The 15,964-nt window shown below is 42.9% G+C and overlaps 1 protein-coding gene across 11 annotated transcripts in view; it reads right to left on the bottom strand.

Annotated features, from left to right (window-relative positions):
• ANKRD44 (ankyrin repeat domain 44) overlaps positions 1-15,964 on the bottom strand; it is a 618,040-nt gene that overhangs the window by 47,704 nt on the left and 554,372 nt on the right. For all 11 annotated transcript variants that reach the window (XM_069225839.1, XM_069225843.1, XM_069225840.1 and 8 more), the window contains one exon: positions 10,968-11,050. In XM_069225839.1, coding sequence (XP_069081940.1) covers positions 10,968-11,050 — 83 coding nt within the window. The remainder of the gene's footprint in view (positions 1-10,967; positions 11,051-15,964) is intronic.

Raw genomic sequence — 15,964 nt, 5'->3', positions numbered from 1 at the left:
AACTATAACTGGGTTCCATAGCAGATAATGGGATAGGCTTTGGGGTGAAGCAAGCACAGCACAGTGATTTGTTGCATGCAAATGGCTGTGGTTTGCAAGAAAGGTAGATGGTATTCAGGAAATGCACAGATGAAGTCAAGACACAAACAAAGGACACTGAACTCTGACTACTACTGATTTGGCCTGCTGCTTCTATTTCAGCAGCTTGGGCAGCTCTGCCTAGTATTCAGAGACATTAACACAGACTGTGGGCAACAGCAATGTTTTATCATCTTGAAAAGGAACTAGTACAATAAGTGAAAGAATCATCTCACCAGTTTGTGAGATGTTGACAGATTAATTACAGTGCACAATGCGAAATCCAACAATATTGTGGGAGTCAAACCTCAACAGAAATTTAGGTTCTAATCAGAGCAACTGAAATCAGCCCGGGCAAAAATGTTAAAACCAGCCCCAGACTGAAGATGGCTGCAACTAGAACGAGGGTTGGAGGCTTTCATAGTTCTGTACTGGCAGGCCATGAGCTAAACAGCCCAACTTTACAATGCTAGAGTAGCAGTTTGGCCAATCCAGCCCTGCGTACAACATCTGTGAAAAAAAAAAGTATTGCAAGATCTGGGTTACTCTGCAAAGTCCAACTTCATTGGTAGGTCCTTAGATGAGGACACCGTTTCAAGTGCTAGCCTGTCAGTAACTCCCTCATTCTTGTCATGTATGTAGAAGTTCTAAAAGACGGCCTGACTGGTTATCAGCAGCAGACTTTTTTTTCTGAAACTATGCCTACTCATCTGACCATAACTAGGGAGGTCCATTGTGGAGAACAGAAAGACAAAACACCAGACTGTCCATAAATAGCAAGGATTACGCAGTAAAATGACCATTTTAGTGGAGTGCTGATAGCAGAAGATGGTTTAGTAGTAAGCAGGGGTCTTAAACTATTTTTAGTAGAACTGCAGGATTTAGGAACATTCAGCACCAATGCATTGCTCAACAAAATGTAGTACTGCATACACTGCATTATGCAGACCTATGAACTTTGCTTTACTAAATACTATACCCGAGCAGAGCTTTGTAGAAGTGAGGACTATACAACACCAGGTAAATTTCAGTCAGAGCCACATGCACTTAGTTTTGGATTAGCAGTATCCAGAAGCATATTTCAGATAGGGCTGAACCTTCTAAGCACCGCCTCTAGGCGTGTGTAGCAAACAAGTAACCCAGTGCCATGCCAACTAAACGCTGGACTGGATAAATGTGTCACATTTGGCAGCAGTGCTTCAGAGGTTCATCCAGTTTGAGAAGCCAATATGCAAGTGCAAGAAGTGGGAGACATGATCACTGAGGACAGTGCAAGCCCTGAAGTAGGTTTATCAGTGGCATCCCAAGTGCAATATCTGATTGACCTGTTACATATGGTTTCTACTGCATCCAGTTGGTACCATTAGTATTTATGTATATAATGGACTACTCTGAAGAAAATTCACCTCTGATTGCAGTTGCATCTGGGAAATGCTTAAAACATGGTAACATTGGTTTTTCCCCAACTGGCATATTTAATTTACTTATAAGTCCCTAGTAAAGGGGTACTACATGTCCCAAGGGCTTATAAATTAAATGCTGCTTGTGGGCCTGCAGCAAATATTGGGCCAGCCACTTAAGTAGTCCTTTAAACATGTCCCAGGCCTGCCACTGCAGCCTGTGTGGGCAGTTTAAAACTGCCATTTCGGCCTTTTTCCAGGCACAAAACTTCTTTTTTTAAATATAAGTTATCTCTAGAATAGCCCTGGACGGTCCAGATGGCAGTGTGCAATGTATCTACAAAATTGGACATGTACGTTTAAGTTGTACATGGTTTGGTAGTGAAAAACTCTTAACTTTGTTTTTCATTACTTCAAGGCCTACCTCTCCATAGAATAACAATGGTGTTACCTTATTACATTTAATAAGCTGTAACATCCACGTGGGAATGGGTAACCAGTTCATGTTTGGAATTGTAATGAAAAATCCTCCCTATGGTAAATTAGGATTTTAAATTACAATTTTGAAAATGCCACTTTTAGAAAGTTGGCATTTTCCTGCCTCATCCATTTAGTGCCAGAGGCCTGACTCTGGGTCACAGGACTGGGTGTAGATGACAGTTGGACTTTGTGTATTCCTCTAAGAAAGCCACACACAATAGTGAGCTTACATGCCTAGCTAGGCCATCACTGGTAGGGTGGTAGGATGGAACTGGCCACAGCCCTAGTTACACTTGAGTAGGCTGTGTCCTGCCTCAACACAAAGGGATGCATATCCCATGTAGTTAGTCTGCAGCCAGAGCAGGAAAGGCAAGACACTTGTGCACTTCAGAGGGAAACCTCTAGAAGTTTATTTTTTTTCTTCAAATGATGCACCTGGTATAAATAATGGACCTCAGACACCAACGCTTCGTACATGTCTGGACCTGTGGAGACTCTGCCAGGAAAAAGGACTGCTGTGCTGCTGAAAGGACTGCCACACTGCTGGACTGCTGCCCTAATGGACTACTGCCTTGCTGGACTGCAGCCCTGCTGCCAGAGGGATTGGACCGGCACCTGAAACCAGGGCTCACAGAATGACTCCAAGGACTAGCCTGCTGGCCTCCTATTCAGGTACACAACAGGCTCACAACCACTTGAACCACCACCCAGATCCAGCTGAGCAAGCCCCTGATCCCCGGGTGGTGCCCCTCAGGTCTTGGACCCTTGATGTGGCTCAGAGAGGCTGAATTAAAGTTTTTGGGCTCTTCACAACTGCAAAACTTGTCACTTGCATAGCCCACCAATGTGAAATTCCATCAAGCCAACCTCTTTGTTCTACAGCATCAATCGCTTGCATGGACTGCCAATGTGCAGTACAGGCCCGACCCTTCACAACTACAACAGGATCTTTGTGGTACAGCTGTGTCAGTCCATGAGCCCAGGTCTGCTTTTCGTGCTACATCGACAACCATCCATGACGCTTTCCTGATCCTCGTGGTGCCCTCCACTGTGAATGAGACTCTTCACGCTGGACTGAGAGGGTAACTTTTCAGTGGGACTAACCTGGTCTCTGTATATGACCCGCATTCCATTTCAGTCAGCCTGAACTTGTGACTTTCTCCCAGTCTTGAATGACCAGATAGCTGTGAGCGAGGCTTTGGGCTTTTTTGGCACTATTTTCACTTACATTTTTAAAACTGAGTATCTCCAGTTCTACTGATTAGATTTTCGTCTTCATAGTCCTGTTTTATTTATTAGAATGTTCTCTAGTTTCCTAATTTCATGTGGGATTCTTTTTGTGTAGTGTTTTCATTTTATTACTGTTTGACGTGATGTGCAAATACTTTACACATTCCCTCTAAGTTCAGCCTGACTGCTCGGTGCCAAGCTACCAGATGGTTGAGCACAGGTTAATTTGGGGTTTGCTTGTGACTTCCCCCTGACAAGGATTGTGGTTCCTGCTTGAATAGGGCTTCACCCCCTCAATCAGTAACCCAATTTCTTACAGAAATGATTAGTGTTTCTTACCTGTGTTGATTATGTTCAATTGGCAATTTCTATTTTAACTAGTAGAACGTCCTTTATTTTTTAAGGTTGGACATATTAGTCCAACATATGATGTAACTGGATTTATTAGAAACCATTTGCAACTGGTCAAATGGAAAAACATAGCATGACAAAGAACCTGGGGAGAGGAGAACCAAAGCAGAAGGCACAGCGGTCTTGTAACATGCAAAGGAATCATTTGGTAGGTGGAGAAAGTGGCTTGAAGGGAGTATGGCAGTTGGTGTACATTATCTCATGCTACTTCGTGTAGGGAGATTGTAGCTATTGGGTGTGATTCGGATGTTCGTAGTTACATAACATCTTGAACCGAGTTGGCAAATAATTTTTCTTATCGATTAAAATAATAGCAGAAATTTTAAAGATTTCTTTCATCAATACAGAATAGTAAACTACAATAGTAGTTTTACTGATTATTTATATTTCAGATACAATATAATCACCAAATTGCATTATTAAAGATAAGGCAATGCGGCAACCATAATTTGAGGAATTTCATCATTAAAATAACTACTGCAGATTGGAAACGAGTGTTGTGTCAATAAGCGCAGGTCAGCTTATATGATAAACATGGAAATATTCACGTGTGTGTGCATGTACACAGGGTGATATATAAACTGGGATGAGGCAATTAATACAATGAGAGATAATATCATATCTATATAAAATCAAGACTTAATATACTTACTTATAATATATTATATATTTCACTTTGAACATTAAAGATTTCACGTGGACCAAGTGTTTAACAGCTACTAGTCACATCATCTACAGACTAGTGATATAAGAGACATCCTGTTCTTCACTGAATATCACTGGGTGGTTAATGATTAGCAATTGCATGGACATGAGTTATTGAGTGGCGTTATGTCATATGTTATTACAGCCCTGAGGAAGTCAGGTGGGAGATATCCCTGACAAAACACGTGTTGGCTCAGTGTGGACATCTTAAAGGCTTATATTGGACTCTGGCTTGGTGTGGATGCTGCAATAGTCTGTTTGGACTCTGGCAAGCGTTCAAATTCGATGTGGATGCCATTGAGGCTTTTGTGTTGATTTGGAGAAGCTTAAAAAATCAATTATAATACGAAAATGTCACTTTATTTAGCATACTTTGCTTAGACGACGTATCAGTGAGGATTGAATATTGCTACATCAAATATATTTTTTTGTATACCAGTATAAATATCGACTGTGAATTAATTTCACCCAATTGTGTGCCTAGAGTCAACTAATTGTAAATGTATCAACTGTATTGTTGATCATTGGGCATTTATGGTTGTTTTCACCCCATCCAGTGCACTGTCTGGTATAGCAAGTTAGTGAATCTCAGGCAGAAAGCGCCACTTACTCTGTGAAAACGTCCCTATTATTATTAATTTGTGTAGGGAGATGACTTGAACAGCCCGCGAATAGTAAAGTACTTGCATTTAGCATTACATGACAGTAAACTGGCAGCACACAGCCTTTTTTATTTAGGTTTGGCTTTATGAATGCTATTTGTAGCATTATGTGCCATAACCCAATGGAGGTAATACGGGCTGTGATCCTAGAAGTACAATAACTGGCTTCGTAATTAGTTGAGCTGTCAGCAGCGTTCTTCAAGAACTGAGCTCATCTTATGCACATTGTCCATTCAATGGCATCCATAGTTTGGCTATGAGCCAGAGAGCTACAGCACGCATTTCTCCCTCTGCTGAGCCCTGCGGAGGTCTAACACCTACCTGTAGAAGGGCTTTCAACATAGCAGGGTGCAGAGGAGTGGTAAGAGGGTCATGGGATAGGCCAGGGATTGACAAGCCAAGTGTGGTGATGGTAGAAACTCCCACCTGTTTGTGAGGCCATACGGTCAAGGTCCAGGGTAGAGTGGTTTGTAGACTTCGACTACACTGTCTCACCTTGCTACAGGTCGGGTGGGGCTACAGATCCCACTCAAACCTGTGACAAGAAGCACAAAGGTGGAGAGAAAGAGGGTAGGGACATTGGCCTTGCTTCCTGCTTCAAGCAGCGATGTACACCCCCAAACAATGTAGCATGACTTTAGATGCTCATATGACGAACCATCCTCTCTTTAGTATCAATTACGCTCATCCGCAGTCCCTCATTTACTCTTGACATTCACCTCTCACACATGCCACTTTGTGATATGTACTTACAGCTGCCACTGCCACTTCGTCTTCTCTCCCTTTTCCCATATGTTCTACACTCCATTGCCTTTCTTTTCTTTTCAACATCCAGCATCCTTCCCCTTTCTTTATTCAGGTCCTAGAGGTATGTGGATGTTTTTCCTTCATAACCCACATCATCACCAGTGTATCTTGGCATTTTTAGGTTTATGACACCTGTGAAAGAAATCTTTAAAAAAGGGTCCTAGAATATTTACCTACACTAGAAGGAAAATAATGACTAGGGTGGATGATGAAATTATCAGAGATATAGTCGCTTAGCTTCAACAGCCACACAGAAAGATATTGTCGATAGAAAGTCTACCTGCGTTAGGAATGGGGTTTCTGGTTGGCTTGGGTTGCACCTAAGCTGGGTAGAACCCACCACTCATGTCAGGGCAAGTAAGTTACACACCCAAGATAACCTGTGCTTACCCTCTGGTAGCTTGCTCAGAGACAATATGTAAAGCATTTGCACAACACACTCACACCAGTGAACAATAAATACACCACAGAAGAGACTCCATACAAGATTATATAAAACTATTGTTTCTAGTATATATATATATATATATATATATATGTATATATATATATATATATATATATATCATAAGACCAAAAACAACATAAATCAGAAATACTCTGCAAATTATGTCAACACTGAAGTAGTAACCGTTATCCTGACAGTATCAGTGGCAAAACAACATACATTGAAACCTCAGGGCATGAAATGCAATAGTTTGGTTAAGTAAAACACATAACTTACCAATTACATTCATAAATCCATAAATCATAATATATCATAAGGTATCATCATTACCGTGCCAATAGTCATGACCCCACTTAGATTCAAGGAGCTATGCCCCACTATTAGTGGGGTTATGGTACTCCTCCCAAGAGAACCTGGTAGAGAGAGAAAGGTAGGGCCCAGGCCCACCTACTACTGACAATACAGTAATTTTTCTAACAGCTGCAAGCTCCGGAGCGGGAGCCTTTGTCAAGGACTCACCCCCCTACTTTCACTAGCCTGCAAGGACAACAGCTCCAAGGTATGAACCAATGGGGGTAACCCAAAAGTCTGCAAAGTGCGGCTGCAAATGTCCTCTCCCAGACCCTCATGATCTAGCTCTGGCAATACTAGCTGCCCGTGAGCATGCAGTCCTGGTGGGTTTAGTACCTTCTTCCTAGTGAGCTGCTGATGCTTCTGGATGGGAACCACTACAAGGATGGGAGTCCTGATATCCTGGTGGCATGTCCGGGCCGCGGTGGGCTGTCTCCATGCCGTGCGGGTTTCATGATGGTAGCGATGGCCTCTGGCAAGCAACGTTGAACGAAGGGCGACCACAGGAAGGCAGTGAGCGAGTGCGGACACTCTGCTGCTTGCTCCGATTCCACCGTAGATCAGCACAGGACCACGGGTCTGATGTAGGGACATGAAACACTTCTCTGTCGAGACGAGGAGTGCAGCGGCCACCCAAAGCACTTCTTGGGCTAAAACGTGAAGTGATATCCCCTAATAAACAACGGTTTTCCTTGGTACAGAAAGGAGCACCAGCAGTTAGGTGGTCCCCGCTGCTATTCTCACCCTGAGGCATTGTGTAAGAAAGAGGGAGCACGTGATTAAGAGAAAATAAAGCGCTCCCCACGCCCTACACAATAATAACGCCCTTGGAAGGCTGGGGGCATTATACCGTGCTCACAACGCGCTAGTCTTACAGGAAGGGGTGAGAAAAATGAAGCGCTCACCATGCACTAGTTGTGAGGAGGACAGGGAGCAGAAAACAGCACCCCCTACACACTGGGCTCCTTGGGGAACACTTGAGGGGCACAAAGGGGGCAGGTAGGCCAGCACAAGAGACCTTATTGCAGGGTGGCAGTCTGTCCAGCAGCCTAACAGGTGGGCAGGCCAGCACACAACAAAGCAAGTAGTTCAAATGACAGTTCCTCCTGACAACACCACAGTGCTTTGGTAGAAAAGGGTCAGGAAGCAGCTGAGAGCAGGGAAACAAACAGAAAAGCAATCCAGTGAGTCCTTTAGGCCACCAAGCAAGTAGCAGGCAGAAGAGCAGTCCAGATGAGTCCTTTGAGCAGCGCAGCAGTCCTTCTGACAGAGGTTCGGTTCCAGTTCCAAAAGTGCTTTGAAAACATGGGGTCACAGCCCCTGTATTATACTCATAAATGTCTTTGGTGTATTCAAGTGAACAGCAAACCCAATTCAACCCAGCCCTGGTTCCAGCCATCAGTCAAGGGTAAATCAGCCCTTTGTGTGAGGTCAGGACACAACCTATTGACATGCAAATGTGAACGACCTCTCCCTCTCCAAGCCTAGGAAGACTATTAGTATGCAGATGTATCCCCTGTCACACCCAGTCCTTCCTGTGTTGTGTTCTTACACAGCACGCTGCCCATAGGGTTACCAAGGTCCTACCTTAGGGGTGCCTTAGGTGTAATAAAAGGGGAGCTAAGGCCTTAGCAAGTACTTGGAAATGCCAATTTAAGGTGGTGGTAAACTGCGCACGCTGGTCCTGCAGTGGGAGGCTGAGACAGGTTTGAAAGGCTACTTCTGTGGGTGGCGCAATCACCGCTGCAGGCCCACTAGTAGTATTTAATTTAGAGTCCCTGGGTATATGGTATACCACTTTATAAGGGACTTACAGGTAAATTACATATGCCAAACATACAATGCTTTAGGGGAGACAGCACATGCACTTTAGCACTGTTTAGCAGTGTTAAAGTGCCCACAGCCATGTAGCCAACATAAAGAATGTCAGACAAATAGGAGGAAGGCAAAAAGTTTGGAGATAACCCTACAGAAAAGGCCATTTCCGACAAACTGCAATCAAAAAAGATCTGTAAGAATATCCAACACTGAGTCTGGCTTTACGCCCTAAAGGATATTCCTGGGTCCCAGAAAGACATTGCAACTCTATAGACGTTAGTAAATCTTCCCTGTCTCCAAACCTAGCAGCCCCGAATGTGACTCCTGTCGCATAAGCATGTCTCGTTCGATAGAATCTTATAGACGCAGGAGGTTTCTCTGCCTTTCTGGAGCCCAATATGTCCCAACGGAACTCTGGATTTAAACATTTTATGAAACTCATCACATGGGTACTATTTACCATGACCGATGTAAAAGAGCTAGTAGAATAAACAGGTAAAATAACAGAAGAAACAAATTTTTAGAAGTTATTAAAATGTTGCTGAATTACTCCTCACAATGCTTGGTAGATCACAAGAAGATTTTCATGAGCCACAATTATGAACTTCTTGAAGATTTTTTGACCATCTATTTGAAACAGTCATCATTGTGACACTGGCCTTGTGGGTGGTGGTACCCCTATATGCCATAACTTTTCAGTACCAGCACATATCTTAGAGATCAGAGGTTTTGTGTTGGTCGTTCCTAAAATCTGCACAGATCTAAGAATGTCATGCTTCTGTTGTACCATAAATCTTGTTCAATAAATGAAGGGCTACATCTTGGTCCAAAGTTTAGAAAAAGAATGACCATGATATTATTTCAAAAATTTGCTAATGAAACAGATACCTGGGGCTAAGATAAATGATTGGTTTTGGCACCCAAACGCCATCAATCTATGTGAATGCAACCCCTGCCAGCACATGAGGCAGTTGTCCAGTTGCTATAAGCCACTGAATGATCAAGTGTTGGCACAGTGGATACTCCTTCAAATAGTAGTCACTTATTAATAACAAATGAACTCAAATTAGAAGTAAATTAGACCTAAGTGTTCCTGGGGAAAAGTCCATTCTATGAACTGTCATCCTTCTTTTTCAGAGTTTTTTTTCATTTTTTTATCTTTCATAGTATTGAAGAGTCAAGCCAACATGTTTTGTTCCACTAGGAAACTTCTTCAGGGCTCCTTTGTCTATCTAATGAAAAGTGTTACGATTCTTAAGCATCCTGTCCCATCTTCATATCTTGTTAAAAATTGTAATGTATACATGAGCCATAGGAATCAGAGGCAACTTGCCATTGTGTGATGCCCCAAAAGCAAGTAAGGATTAGTGCACATAATAATATTGATGTGCCACCTTACTTCTACATTCACCATATGCCAGTGTCTACGGTATCTCTGACGCCCTTCGCATAGTGCCTTCCTCAGTGCTCCAAAGCTAAGTGCAGGCTTCTGACCAAACCTACTTTTGCTGTCAGCTCTCTAATAACCCTATAAGAGGCACTGCTACTGTGATATGGTTTTAGGAAGACGTCTATAGCAAGAATTCTTTGTCTTTGACTAAAGTCATCTCAGTGTATCAGATTTCTGTACTTTTACCAACTTGAGTTTGCCATCATTATATTTCATATGGTACCTTTTAGGGGGTAGATTGGCTTTGTTCTGCCTTTTTTGAATTCCAGAGTCAGAAGTATTTACTCATAACTTTTTAGCCTTTCTGGGGGAGTAAGCACAACTAGACTGAAAAAAGATACACTAAGAATAAACTAAGCAATCGCATCTAGATCCCCTCTAGAGAAACAGATTGTGCAATGACAGCAAGATGTGAATTGCTGAATACAGGAGAATGCTCCCTGCAATACCTTTGTCTCCGGTTACCCAATAAGATAAGTTCTTGCCCTTCACTGCTCTCATTTCGTGGTGTACAGTTCCATTAAAACGGAATGTGTACCAGAAATAAAGGGCAGCCACGTGCTATATACACGGCTGTGTAATCTGTTGCCTCTTTGTAGTGAGACACATAGATGTCTCTATTGGGATGCAGTTGCTTTGCAATTGATCTTAATACTCACATACCTCAGTCAGTCTACATGCTTATACAAAGTCATGGTTTCCATTGGAGGTATGGAGAAACACAAGGGAAACCACAATGAAATAAATTACATAATTATTCAATCTCAAATATGATTAAGCCATGATCAAATAAATTATTTGCTCCTTAATGTTTGCTTGTGTTGCAGCATGCCTTTGTACACTGAAGTAGGCCTTAACTGGTGAGAATACTGAGTAAGTCTACATGATATAACATTATGTTATCAATATAAATACAGGTTGAATCACCACATCACAACGAGTCTCAGCGTGAACCGTGCTGATAATGTGGTATAATCACATATCGGGCAAGAAGTTTAACGTGCTTACATTTTAAAAGTACATGTACGTATTATAATTACATTTGTTAATAAAATGTATAATAAATTGCAGCAGCAGACCTCTCTGCTCTAAAATGTTCAAGAAATAAAACGGTAAAATTTACTTACGTCTGTAATGCATCATTTGTTGCATTAATAAGGCTCTGCTCCTGTATCTTCTCAAGTATTAACAAGGCACATTTTTCATGACCCTGCAGGTAAAAGTCAAGCGCATAGATTTAAATATCTGCTTTATCTAAATCACGGTCACTGGTTAATCCATTATATTAGATTACAGTAATACCTTTTGCTTACAATGCTTAGAAACAGTGAAAATGTAATAAGTGAGTGTTATAAAACATGTTATCTTTATCATTATTATTATTAAACACAGATCATACTGAAAAAGCCACCCGGTATATTCAGATTGGAAGAGAAGTATAGTGGGCAAATTAATGGTACCGCCAAGAGACAATGCTTTCAGGGCATAACGATCCACCAATTACAGAAACACTGTTCCGCCTCTGTTATACAGATGACATATTTCTGATCTGGCCAGACTCAATCGAATTTTATCAACACCGTTCAACCTAGCATCAGTCTCACTATGGATTATCCCCGCAACTAACACAGACAACCGAGCCACAATCATTGCTGTTACAAACAACAGAAACAGTCATGTATGTAAACGCTACAGATCCGTACGAATATCAACTGCACTAGAAGCAACTTTTACCACATTCAGAAAAATCTAATGTGATTTACGGTAAAACAACCGGTTACCACCGCATATGCCAAGAAAGAACACTGAGTCAGATTAAATAAGAACACCATCTAAAAATGGCATGTTCCTTCAAAAAACAGTATAAGAAAAACAGTAAGTAAAAATTACGGCTCTTTTAATCCTTCAACCTATCTCCAAATGAAGCTGTTAAACATTAACAGATGAGCATTACTCTGCTAGAAAAAGGTGTACGGTGTTATCGAAAATAACACAGGGAACCACAGTTAGGCCTTAGCTTGCTCACAGTTCCAGCTGTTGTGGTTTTTAGGTCTGGTTTGACAACACTGCTATCTGTATGAACTAATGTTGCCAATTCTTTAAAATACGCAGAGGGGCTTTACCTTCATGCATATTTCTCTCTTTTCTCATGCTGTAGGGTGTTTGGTGTTTCATTCCTTCTACCGCGAAAAGGTTGTATTATACTGCATGAACAACTATTTACTTCTCAATAGTACACTGAATCAACATACATTATTGATCTCATAAATGCACTGAATATGGAAAGCACATTTTTTTTTTTTTGCTTTTTAAGAGCAAACCTTTATTTAAATGTTTTAGTCAGGACTCAAAATAAAAGCCAGACTTACTGGCTTTGCCAATGTTTGTTTCATTTAGTACTAGAAGCTCACAGTCAGACCCTAATTCAGAGGGCAATTTGGCAAGCAGGGGTTACTTGGCTTAACCGTGGGGGTTGAGGCCTTTTACTCCTGATGTCCAGGAGCCCGACCTACTGCGGATCCTGAGCAACTGGACAAGTACCCCATCAGCACTTGACTCTCAGTGGTAGTGTGGGTCGATCAGTCCAAGGCTTCTTGGGGGTGGGGAAAGAGACAGGGGGTGAACACAAGCTCACAATTCAAAATACATGCAGGTGCAGAAATAACCTGTTGTTCAGTCAAATATTTGCTTTTATGAAATAATTAGCATTTATATAGGACCACAAAGTAAAATACGACATTCACAGACAGTATACACTGTCATGTGAGGTCAGGGCTCTAGTGTTTCATAGGGGAGTTCCTGAGTCCCACTGCCCTCAAGATAGTGGTACTAGTTATTCCTCACTCACTAGATGCGATATTCAGGTTAAGCCCCACTAGTAGTCTGAGTCTTATTAAGTCAAAGGTGTTCCAGTGACACACCGTTATTTGACAATAAAGTTCCTTAGGGGACGTCCGGCCCAAAATGAGTCTTAACCACACCAGCAGGCTCTGAGCAACCAGAGTCTCTGAGCACAATCCATTTGTGGGTGCTGAAACTGGAGCGGCTGTCTCAAGTAAGTCCTTCACAAGTGGCCCAGGTGGGCTGCTGTTAACTGTCCTTGAGTTCCTCACAAGCAGTCCTGCATTGGCAGCAGCAGGGGGGGTCCTCAATTCTCCTCTAATGCTGGGTAAGTTCTTTAGTTCATCCCACTGGTGGGGTAGGTGAGGTGAGACATCCTGGTACTGTCCTCAGTCATGACTCAGGTCAGCTAGGGTCACCAGGGCGGCCTTGTTCCTCCATTGATGGTCTTGACTATTACGCTTCTTGCTTGCCCTCTGTCATACGGGGTCACTGTTCCTCTTCTGCGCAAGATCTCAACCTGATTGACACAGCAGCAGTTTTCACAGCGACCCCACCTGGCATTCAGGATTGCTGACTCAACACTGCACACAGAAAATGGCCTGTTCGATGCAGCAACGGTCACAGCTCACTTCAAACAAGCATTGGCAAATGCTACGGTTAGCAGAAACTTTTGAAAACGTCTATAAAATTGTGTTTGGGTACCCCAGCCAGCTTTGGATGACCAACTTTATCAGGGAGCAAGTAAGTGAGAATTTGGAGAAGAGTTACCTTGTCACCAAAGTAGTCTCCAGGTTAGTTCCAGGTGCTATGGGCGAACCACCATGGACATCAATGGAGTGGTCCTGATTCAAGGGATACTGGATTTTTTTTTAAACATTTTTTTTTTGGTCATTTATACTTTACACTTAATGGAAATGAAGACACGTCAGCATGCATGAAACAACAAGAGGAGTTTGGCAATCCAGTAGAATTCAACAATGATACAAACAGTGTTTACCCATGCAGATGCAATGGGCATAACGCCCCCTGTATTACTGTATTACAATGATATAAAATAACAACATAGTAGTCCTATCCTATAAGCGAGGCAGAACAGTGCAGCCGAACACAAATGTAATATACAAAGCTCAGCATTCGATCTCCTTCCCTGCGGTGTCCCATCTAGAATCTGGCCAATCCACCAAGTATACAGTGCCTCAAAAATGGTGATTGTCTAGTTCAAGAGCACAGTGTCACACAAACTAGTCTTCAAGAGCAGGATAAAGGAGACTTGTAGAGACCAATGAATATAAAGCTAGAAACCAAAAAGACCCCAACCAAACCGTCTCAAGGTTCGAACAGTCTACTTAATATACAGAAGTCAGTGTATCAGAAAGGGGGAGGGCATGAGGCCACTTAGTGGCCAATGCTGGGTGGGGGTGGCTGAAGGAACAATAGGGAGGGAACAATAGGGAGGAATCCAGTGAGGGATACTAGATGTTGAAAATGTTGTAGGATGCTGAGATTGCTGTGTTGACTGGGGGCTTCCTAAGACTAGTCCTCGGTCAACAGTCTTTGTGGTTTGACTTTGCCATAGGGGTTAATGTCCCTCGAAGTCCTGTTGGGTACAGCAGAAGTCCAGTTACCACTGGACTACTGATCTACGGTCACAACAAATCCAGCGGTTCCTTTGGTGGAGAGCTAGTGTCCTTCTTGGGTGACCAAACTACACTCTGATGACTCTACCCGGTCCAGCAGACTCAAGTGCAACTTTTGAGCACTGGGCCTTGGTCTCCCAGGGTGTGCGTCGGCCGGCAGTGTGATAAAGTAATTGTGGCTTCTGACTTGCCAAGGCGAGCTTCTTCACCTTTGTGGAACTCTAGCTGAGAACAGGAAGTCTGGGGCTCAGGAGGAGTCTTCAGGCACAACAGGCAGAGAGCCCTCTCATTGCCAACCCAAGGATCATGAGGTGCAGTCCAGTCAGTGGTGCAGAATCTCTTTTCTGGGTCCAGGGAACAGCAGGGCAGTCCTTCTTCGGTCCTCTCTGCTATCCAGATGTGATCTGAGGTCTGGTTGCCGGGGTCCCATTTTTATGCCCAGAAAGTGCCCTCAGGGGATGAAGTGGTCACTAGCCAATGGGCTACAAGAGTCCCTCCCGCCTGATGAACATTTCCTGCAATGTGTGGCATCTAGCAATCCCAGGATGCAATATTCTGCCCACTCCCAAGATGGTGGAACCCTTCTCTCAGTGTGTGGAGTGTAAGGCCCACCCTAGAGGTGTGGCTATCTGGGAGCTGCACACCCACGGAAAAAAGCAGTTTGGCAACTGTTTTCCCCTCTCTGTCTCCTCCAACTTGTCTACTAAAACAAAAGGACAGCCCCTCCCATATCAGTACACTCTGCCCTTCAAGGGCATCTAGTTCTTTGAAGTTCGCCATTAGGTTCACACCCCGTTTAGATTTCCTGCCAGGAAGAGATTCACACTGCTTCCTATGGCAGGCCCTTATTGCCCCATCCTAGGAGTCATTCACACTCCTCTGCCAGGAGGGAAGAAAGCCGTCTTGTGGCCAGCAACCATAAAGAGCCACTGGAAATATGGGCAAGTGACAACTTTTTCTAAAGTTGCCATTTGCTGAAAAGTTACATTGCATTAGTTTTGATATCCTTCTTAGTAGTCCAATTTAGAGGTTAGCACTGCTGAGTCGGTGTGTAGTCCTGCACTCGCCAATGGAGCTACTAGCTTTGCTCACAGTAAAAATGACAATTTAGGCTTTTTACTACCAGAACATGTAAAACAAACGTTCTGCTTCTTAAAATACTGCACCCTACGTTAGGACAATAGGCCTGCCTAAGGGTTTACTTATATATCTTAAAAAGCAAAGTTTAGGCGTTGCCATTAATTTAAATGGCGAAGTCGAATAAGCAGTTTTTAAACTGCTCTGCTACCCTGCAATAGCAAACTTGCCATTTTGTTTTACTTTGACACACTAGTCGTAGTACAGTAAGTGTTGCTGTCCACATGGGACACCTTAAATTATAGGCCCTAGGTACTCCTGGTACCATTAGGACTTATTATTTTTTAAACCTTTTTTTTATCCAGCTTTGTCATCAATTACAAACAACTGTGCAGCACGATCAACACGGTCATAGTATAGCATAGGCATCATAATGGACATTCCGTTGTGTTGGGACAGAAAAGACCTCTACAGAAAAGTCCTCTGCATGCCAGGAGGGGTTGGCGTTGCATGGATTCAAAGCCTGTGGCAGAAGAAACCCAACCCTGCATCGATCAGCCCATTGC

This window comes from Pleurodeles waltl, chromosome 3_1 (genome assembly GCF_031143425.1).
Source record: "Pleurodeles waltl isolate 20211129_DDA chromosome 3_1, aPleWal1.hap1.20221129, whole genome shotgun sequence".
NCBI classification, from domain to species: Eukaryota; Metazoa; Chordata; class Amphibia; order Caudata; family Salamandridae; genus Pleurodeles; species Pleurodeles waltl.
This window is presented reverse-complemented; position numbering and strand designations above follow the sequence as displayed.